This window comes from Calliphora vicina, chromosome 5 (genome assembly GCF_958450345.1).
Source record: "Calliphora vicina chromosome 5, idCalVici1.1, whole genome shotgun sequence".
Taxonomy (NCBI): domain Eukaryota; kingdom Metazoa; phylum Arthropoda; class Insecta; order Diptera; family Calliphoridae; genus Calliphora; species Calliphora vicina.
In genome coordinates, this window is record NC_088784.1 from 80,879,006 (window position 1) to 80,889,021 (window position 10,016).

The 10,016-nt window shown below is 28.3% G+C and overlaps 1 protein-coding gene across 7 annotated transcripts in view; it reads left to right on the plus strand.

Annotated features, from left to right (window-relative positions):
- Positions 1 to 3,678, plus strand: part of Arms (Ankyrin repeat-rich membrane spanning) — a 91,437-nt gene extending 87,759 nt beyond the window's left edge. For all 7 annotated transcript variants that reach the window (XM_065514528.1, XM_065514525.1, XM_065514524.1 and 4 more), the window contains exons 11-12: positions 1,142 to 1,420; positions 1,493 to 3,678. In XM_065514528.1, the coding sequence (XP_065370600.1) occupies positions 1,142 to 1,420; positions 1,493 to 1,695 (482 nt within the window). In that variant the 3' untranslated portion in view covers positions 1,696 to 3,678. The remainder of the gene's footprint in view (positions 1 to 1,141; positions 1,421 to 1,492) is intronic.
- The last annotated feature ends 6,338 nt before the right edge of the window (positions 3,679 to 10,016 follow it).

The window sequence follows — 10,016 nt, forward strand, 5'->3', positions numbered from 1 at the left end:
GGTCAACGTTCTGCGCGCTTTGGGCATTTAACGATGAGGCCCATTTCTGAATGAATGGATATGTCAACAAACAAAAAGGTCGAATTTAGGACGATACCAAACTACATGATAAAAAGTCATTGTTGTGGATTTTGGTCCATATTTTGAAATGAAATATTAAAAAATAGAAATAATATTACTAAACTCCCCAATTAATTGAGACAACCTTTAAGCATATTATTTAGTACAAAACACAGCAAATGCAAATAAAAAATCAATTTAAAAACAAGTAAGAAAGTATAGTCGGTCAAGCCCGACCACATAATACCCTACACTGAGTAAATGAGCAAACAAATTTTCGTAAGCGATTTTCGAAATATATATGAGCTATGATAAATTATGAACTGATCGTCATTATGAAACTTATTTCTGTTGAATTGTATTTACATACCTAAATTTTTAAAAGTTTTATGATCATTAAAGTTATTAAATTTTTATATTTTTGCTTATGAAACGAATCACTGTGCAACGCCAGAGCCGTTTTGCCTTTTAAAAACCACATATAATTTATATGGAAAACAACAAATTATTTAGATATTTTGTTTTCCATATAAAGCTATCACTTGGCTCCGGGATTTAGAAAATAATGCCCTCAATTTAATAATTTAACTTATGTACCTAATGTCACTTACATGCATTATACGAATGACTTAAACATTAAATGTATATTTACTTTGAGTTATGACCCTCTTATCGCAAATGAGCGTTATAATTTCAGAAATATTTATTTAATAAATTTCTTTATTAACAAATGATGCTGGAACAAAAAAAAAACTAATTTCTCGACATAAGTTTTTAACGTATTGCCACAGATACATGGTATATATGTATTTAGTAGGTACCTATAGCTAAAAGGTAAGATTAACTCAGAGGATACTTCATCATCTTTCCGTTCATTATCTAACATTTTATTTTTATAATATTGTATCTAAATCTATTTGCTAATAACAATAAATATATGTAATTACACTTCTATAGATGTTTCCATTTATTGTACTAAAGTGTCTTTTGGTTTCATTTCTATATAATTTTCTATTTTCCATCTTTTTTTGTTCCAATTAAATCTATCCACTTTTCCTCTATACGGGCAATTTCATTACAGATCATGAATTACAAGGACCGCCCTCGGTACTTTCATCTACTCTAATAAATACTAATCTAATGCCACCACCATCTCCCGTACAAACACGCAGAGATTCAATACTTAAACAGCAGGGTAGTGTTAAAACCGAGAAACGAGTGTCTATCAAACAGACATCACCCAATAATAATTCAAAATTGTCGTCATCCAATATAGAATATGTATCGGAAAAATCAAATGATGCTGCAGCAACCAGCTCATTGGGCAATGGTAAAAAAAGACAAGGAAAACCTCCATCGGGTAAGATATATATTGTTTAAAATACTAATCATTTGTATATAATATAAACAATTTGATTTCATTTAATTTCAGGTCCCCGACCCGCCTCTTTGGTCATAACTAAAAATGACGGAAATTCACAATTTAAATTGGTGCGATCGTCGTCCATAGATTATGATGACATTGAATCACAACAACATACCGGCAACATACAAAGACCAATAAATCGTACAACACTTTTGGAACAATTACAGGAAGATGAATCAGCTCCTTTAGTATTTACCGTACACAAGTGACATTTCATATCATATCATTGTGTTTTGTTTCTTAGTTGGTAGATATTTATACATATAATTTAAGACACTTTCTATATAGTTATAAAAATTCGGATAAATTCGGGGTTACACATATATTGGAAATTTATTATAATACAATATATAAAATTTAAATTTTGAATTTTCGTAATATTAATTATAACCAGAGGGGTTATTGCGTAATTATATTCAAAAGACAATACTTTTCGGGATTTTTCCTACAGATTCCAGATAAAGTTTTATTCAAATCTAGTTACGCAATAACTTTTGGTTTATTTTTTTGATTATAAAGGGTCTTACAATAGGGACTTCCGAATTTTGGCAGTTGATAGTGGCCATATTGTTGAAGCAACATCTGTCAAATTGCCTAAACATCATGGACGGATATAGCTTTCAGCAATACGTGCAAATGATATAATTGTTTTATCAAAATGTGTGTTCTGTTCGGGCATCGTTCCGCGTGCTTCGCCCATTTTACAGTGAAGCTTGTTTCTGGATGATTGGCTACGTCAAGAAACAAATTGGTCGAGTTTGGGACGACACCAATCCACATGAGATCCAAGAGCGTCCAATGCATCCCTAAATCACTGTTTGGTGCGGATTTTGGGCTGGCCTCATCATCGGCCAATATGTCTTTGAGATCGACATTGACCAGAACATCACCGTCAACGACGAGCGCTATAGGTCGATGATTACCAACTTCTTTTGAACTGAATTGGATGATATGGACATCAACGACAAGTTATTTGACGGCGTAACGTGCCACACGGCTTATGCCACATTGGACATTATACACGAGCGATTTAAGGGCATGGTCACCTCACGTAGAGGTGATGTGAACTGGCCAACGAGATCGTGCGATTTTAACCCCGTTAGACTTTTTCTTTTAGGGTTTTCTTAATTCGCAGGTCTATGCGAATAATCCAGTGGCTCTTAAATTTAGCGCGATTTATCCTCCAGAGTCATGGAAAATTGAACATTTCGGATTCGCGCAACCCAGCGAAGCACTATGTTATATTCCATACGTGATGGCGTCGATAGGTCATTTAAACGAATAAAAAATTCAGTGATATTCCACACACAGTTTGTTTTATTTAAAGATAGGAAGCGCTTAATGAAAGACCCTTTAGATGATTAAAGAACACAGATAAACCACAAGTTTTTGACCTTGGTTCTTCCGATTTTGAACCGGTAAACACCTACCCTTTGGATTCCTTTTTATTCTTTTAAATTTAAAACAAAAAACATTCGCGATTTTATTCATAATGTATATCGCGAATAAAATCGAGAGTTTTTGGAAATTAAAATAAATACAAATAAAAAAGTCTAAATGACTCTCAAGAGTATGTGTTTACTGAATACGATCAAAATCGTAAGACTCAAGGTTAATTTATTTGTAATGTACGGTGAAGTATATGATATAGAAGGATAGGAGAGAGATCTAGTTGTCATCTATGGTTGTATCTTTATAATTTATTATTATATGTATTTTTCCAGTTCATGCTCCAATTTATCCGCATTTTGTGTGTACAATTGTTTTTTTGTTTAAGAAACCAATTACCTTAATAGTATAAAAATAATATATTTAATAATTATGAATTCTAAGACTTAAATTTAAATAAAATTGAGCAGTAAAGAAATGGCCTGTTAAGTATCGATTAAATTGTTGAACAAAATTGATCTTAAATTTAAACTATTTGGTCTCATAACAACAAATTCTGCTCAATTTATTATTTTAATTAAACTTAATTGTTTTCGGAAGTTTTTTTTTAGGACAACAAAAGTATACAACATATTTACACACTTATATAGGTATATATTAAATAGATTTATTAGAGAATTGATACAAATATATATTTTCGAATATTTTTATGTATTTATATACTAAAAACACTGTTAATTGGATATTTTGTTTCAACATTAAAAAAAAAATAAAACTTTAATAAAACAACACATAAAATTCAATTGAACAATTAATGCATATATTTGAGTTGGTTTATTGCTTTGTAAGATACTTATGTTATTTAAGTTGTGTATATGTATACCAAAATAAAAGAACATTATTGAAACCATAATTGAAAATAAAACTTAATCTTTGATTTAATCAATTTCTTTGTTTAATTTTTGGGTTATAAGTGAATTGTGTTTTGGAAATGAATATTGTTTTCGTGATGATACAAATGAATTCCTAATTTAGAATTTGTGTAGTTATTTGAAATTTATTGGAGTCATTATTAGTAAATTAAGTTTAAGTATTATCCAAAATTCGAAGGTAAATTTGGTAACCTTATATCTTTTAAACTAATATAGATATGTACAAACAAAATTTTAAATACATCTTTATCTTCTTAAACAATTCGAACCTTTCAGGGCAGAAAACAGAAAAACTGTATTTTGGTACTTTATTGTTACCCTACGCGGGAAAAATTTCACAGGAATATTTTTTTTGAAAATTCTTCTTAAAATTAAAGGTCATGTATGTAATATTTGAAAACTTTTAAAAATCCAAACTAAAGTTAATAAAATTCTTTGTACATAATTTATTACCAGAATTAGTTAGTACACGAATTTCAATTGTCCCTTCTCTTTGTTATTTCCATAGTCATGGCAATCCTGAAAAAGCTTTTCTAAAAGCTTAAGCTCTTCTATCTCAATTTAGGGTATCTTTAAGATTGTTTTTCTTAGTTTCGTATCGTCGTGCTTTCTTAAATATACACCCAGTGACAGTTTAACAATATTTCATTTTAGTTGCGATTTTTTTCGGTTTTGTTTACCTCTCTCTGTACTTTGCCGGTATTTACGATAAACACAAACTGATAATGTGTATTAACGCCACAACAAAAACTAAACAAAATGTAAGATACAAAGAGAAAAATAATAAAAACAAATTAAATCGTCATCAATATGTAATGTGGCAGAAAACACCCGTCAATAATAAATAAACTTCTTCTATGTATGCAAAACGTGCATACATAGAAGAAGCAGCAGCGGCAATTTTTTAATAAAAACAAACAGCAGAAACAGCTGTTCAGTTTACTTTTGTGTTGACTATTGTAAGCGAACGAGTGAGTGGTTGGCCCCAAAACATACAACTGATTCGTAGGAGAGGGAATAACTACAAATTTTTCATTCAAAAGGTCACCTTGAAACATTTGAAAAAATATTATTTCATTCAAAACGATTCCTGCGTGCGTCTTAAACACATCGTGATTTACAGAAAATTTAGGTAATTTAAAAGGAATTTTCACAGCAATATAACTAAAAATTAATAAAATAAATTTACTTTAATTTATAATAAAACTTTCGGCATAAACTGGAACAGAGTTTATAATATTATAAAGTGTAATTGTTAAATAAAAGTTTTAAATTTAAATACCTGTATGAAATGAAATAATTGTGTATCTGCTGTATACATAAGTATAACTATGTGATAATTGATGGAATGAGTTTGTGAACGTTTTTTTTTAAATAACTAATATACAGAAACAATTTTAAAGTATGTTAGAAATTAGAGAAATTATTTAAAAATTATATTGAAAAAATAACGGGTTTGTGCAATAATCAACTGCATAACCTTACTTTTGACAGCAGTGCACTTCATATGTGATTCAATGTTAATGACAGAGATGCAAAATAATTAGTTCATAATAAGCACTATTAGGTTTTGCCTAAAATGATTCCAATTGCATCTCTAAAATAAGATTCATTCTGATAACAATTTCTAATTTAAATCCAGGCAAAAAAACTAGCTTTGGGACCTAATTATCCAGACTTTTTCCATTTCCGTGATATATTAAACAAATCTTGGTCATTCCCGGGAATTTTTTACTACAAAACTATGCCAAAAACAAGTAAATATTTTGTAAATATAACCGGTCAAATTAAAAGATTTAAGAGGTCCGACTAATTTAAATCTGCACAAATGCTTAATTGGATTTGAAAGAGAGCCTTTTCAAATTAGTATATCGATGGCTTTATATAAAAAAGGTGTAACTATTTTTTTATCAAAAATATCAATGAAAAAAGGGTGTATTAAATAACTTTATTAAAATAAAAAAAATAAATTTTAATTGAGAAATAAAATGTGATTTCTCTTATTAAAAATTGCATTAAAACTTTTTTTGTCTAAAATTTTATGGATTTTATTTAGTTTTTTCCTTTTCCTGTATTTTCCTTTTCTCTTGTTAAAAATTGCATTAAAACTTTTTTTGTCTAAAATTTTATGGATTTTATTTAGTTTTTTCCTTTTCCTGTAAAGTAACAAAAAATCGAATTACGCCTTTTTATATTTTTTTTGATGCTGTTTTATCTTACAAAACACTTGTAAGAGCAAACACGTCAAACAAATTTGTGCTAAAAAAGTGGTTACGCTTTTTTGAGTAAATATTTGCCATGTGTGACCGTACCTTAAGCCATCGATATATAAAATACAAATTTAAATCAATTGCCCAATTCACAATCGGAGTCGTAGCGTTGTAAGTAGTTTGTCATAAATATTTTTCAAACTAAATTTTCGAAACAAAAAAAAAAAAAAATTAGCTGATAGCCTTCGTTGCTCTATTAATATAAGTTTTAATATCATGTAAATAAATAAATAATAAAAAAAATTACGACATACAACGGTACGACAGCGATTGTGAATTGGGCAAATATTATTGTCATTATTTTCTCTAAATATGAGAATATCGGCCTACTAGATATGTTAATTTTCCTGTTTTTAATAAACATGTTTCGGTTTTTTTTTCACACAGAGAAAATAGTTTTGGTTGTGATAACCGTGGCTTAATAATATTCGTTGTTGTGACAAAAAATCGGTTTAAATCGTAATTCTTTTGTGCCAAATATCGAAAATATCTATGGCAAAAAATCATAACGATGCTGTTTTATCAGTGCAGAAATATATCTGCAACATTAAAAAGAAAACTTTTAAAGAAATTCCTGAAATTTCTCGGGTATTTCTTAAAAAATATTCCCTTGAACTCCCGGAAAATTTTTTCCGATTAGGAATCCTATATGTAACTTCATAAATGATTTAATTCCTTTTAAATTCTGTTTATAATATTTTATTTTATAATCACAACATCGCAATCACTGTGTGTCCCTCTATGCGCAGATAAATAAAATTGAACTTGAAACAATTTTGTCGCTACTTGCACTTATGCAGTACATATAAACAAAAAATTATAACAAATTAGAAAATTTAAATACGTGTTGTTCAAAACAAATTGAAATAGTTTATTTTAGATTTGTAGGTAAACGATTGACATTTAATTTTAAGATTATTTATATTCCATCAGAATAATTTGTAGACATTTCAGAGGTTGCGATTTTCAAACTTTTTTTTAAATTTTGGTTGGGTTTGGAGCATAGATAGATCTCCTGCCAAAGACCTAACTCAGTTGTCAGAAACTTAAGTAGTGAGAATGTATTAGTAAAAGAACCATGTAAAAACAAAAAAATACTCGTTTTTGGAATTATTTTGAGTAATTTTTTGTTTGAGTTGTTTTCCAGTTTCAGCTCTGTATTTCTCTATGGTTTGGAGTTTTGCCGGTTCTTTTCATATTTATGTGAAGTATCTTAAATACAGAGTGTAGTTTTAGCTTTCTGGTCTAATATTCCACTTGAAAAGTATTCAAATCTAATTTCATGTAAAATCATATTTGAAAAATATTATTTGCTTTATCCTCATCGAAATTTATAAAAGAAAATACCAGTAGTATATTTTATTCCATTTTCACAATGTGTAGTTATTTTTTGACCTAAAGTTATACTGACAGTTTTCATTCAAAAAGTATTTGAACAGACAGTATAACTTTAAGTTAAAAACTGACCAGACATCGTGAAGTGAGAAAACACCACAAATTATTAGATTTTTTTTAGATAATGAAAATCCTAAAATGTATCCATAGTTTAAATTTTAAAAGTTTTGCTTTATCGGAGATGGGGAATATTCTGGATTGTTGTAGACCAACTTAGTTTGCTACTTAAAATCGATGTAATTGACCCACAAATGTCAGAATAATAAGCAAGAAAATTCAACAATCAATTTTTTTTTACAATTTTTCACCAATTTTATGGACGAAAAAACATTTGAATGTAAAATTATACTTTTAAAATATTTTTATTTTGCCAATAGGAATAGGCACAACCTTGCGGAATAATATTTATTTTAATTTGAACCAGTCTAATCTAACATCAAACCCCTTAAATTTTCCACCTTGACAAAATAAAAAAAAAATATATTTGCATGTGAAACTATTCAAGATCAATTGTTTAAATAATTTGAAATTACGGTTCTTTTTAAATATAACAAAAAAATATATATTCTGTGTTTTCGTATTTTCCGAAATCATTTACATTTTGTTGAAATGTATGTAAGTAGGTATGTTTTTCATACATCTGACATTTTCTGAAATTAGTTTTTCTCAATTTATTTTAAGAAATTCACGTTCATGACGTTCTTGGTATGCGGTAGTCAAAACAATAAACACTATCTAATAATAGGTTGAGAAATAAAATAAAAACTCATTCTCTTACGAATCACCTGATGAAAAGGTAATTAAAAAGTAAAAGTGATTTTTTGCGATACTAAACATTTGTTTAACAACAAATAGCTGAGGAGGCGACAATTAGAAAGAAAAACAGCGGGACAAATACTTTAGAAAATAAACAAATCCAAAAACAACTGTAGATAAAAACCAAAACAAATGAGCAAAATGTTGAGAGAGACAGACTTTTGAGAAATTTAAAATAAACAAAAAAGAAATGTTTGAAAAATAATAATAACTAAACGCCAACAAAATGCTTTTGCCAAAATAATCACGAGAATAAAAGCATTTTGGGGTAAAGATCAAATTTTATTTAACAAAAAAAAAAATCATCAATTAAATACATATTTGAAATTTGTTTACAAATACGTATTTAACTTATTAGGATATCTACGTATGTAGGTACTTACTAGATTGACATTTAACTTGTTGCTGCATAGTTCAGCCGGCGCTTCAAACATGTGTTAATTGTCGGTTTCTTATTTGTTTACATTTTTTGTTGATAGGTACATACATGCAAATTTTGAAGTATTTATTTCAATAATGTACATGATTGAAATAATAATAATTGAAAATAAACAAGTAATAAATAAGTAAGTAAGTAAAATAATAAGTAAAAAGCTATATTCGGCTGTGCCGAATCTTATATACCCTTCACCAAATTATACTTCAAAATAAAAAATTTAAATATTTTTAAGTGAACAAAATTTTTCAAATTGTTTTTTTTTTAATTTTAAAATTTAAAATTTTTTTTTTAAATTTTAAAATTTTTTTTTTGTTTTTTAAATTTTTTGGTTGAAAAAAAAATTCGGGTTAAAAAATAGTCCGATTTTCAACCATTGTAGGTCCAACTTACTATGGTCTTATATACGTCGTTGCAAAGGTCTTTGAAATATCTATCATTAGATATCCATATTGTCTATATTAATGACTTAGTAATCCAGATATAGGTCAAAAATAGGTCAAAAATCGAGGTTGTCCTGGTTTTTTCCTCATATCTCAGCCATTTGTGGACCGATTTTGCTGATTTTAAATAGCAAACTTCTCGAAAGCATGGCTGACAGAATTATTGAAGATTTGGATCCCGAAGATATCAGGGGTCTTCAGAAAATTGATTTCACAGACGGACATGGTTTAATCGACTCCGCTATCTATAAGGATCCACAATATATATACTTTATAGGGTATAAAAAGCTTCTCATATTTGTTATTCAGTACTTAAGAATGAATATAAATTAAATTTTAGTTTAGATTAAATAAATTTAATTCTAACATGAACAAAATATAAAAAAAGTAAATATTATTCGTATAAATTCTTAAACAAATATTTCACTTTATCTAAATTCAGCATTTTTATACCCTTCACCTTCGTGAGAAGGATATATACATACATATAAGTTTGTCATTCCGTTTGTAATTTCCACAATATAATTTTCCTATACAGTATATATATTCTGGATCCTTATAGATAGAGAAGTCGATTAAGCCATGTCCGTCTGTCTGTCTGTTGAAATCAACTTTCCGAAGCCCCCAAATAACTTACATACACGATTCATACAACAATATATTCATACAACAAAATTCTTCCGCTCGGTTGCTTTTAAAATCGAGAAAATCGGTCCACAAGTGGCTGAGATATAAGGAAAAAACCAGGACAACCTCGATTTTTGACCTATATCTGGATTACTAAGTCATTAATATAGACAATATGGATATCTAATGATATTTCAAATACCTTTGCAACGACGTATATAA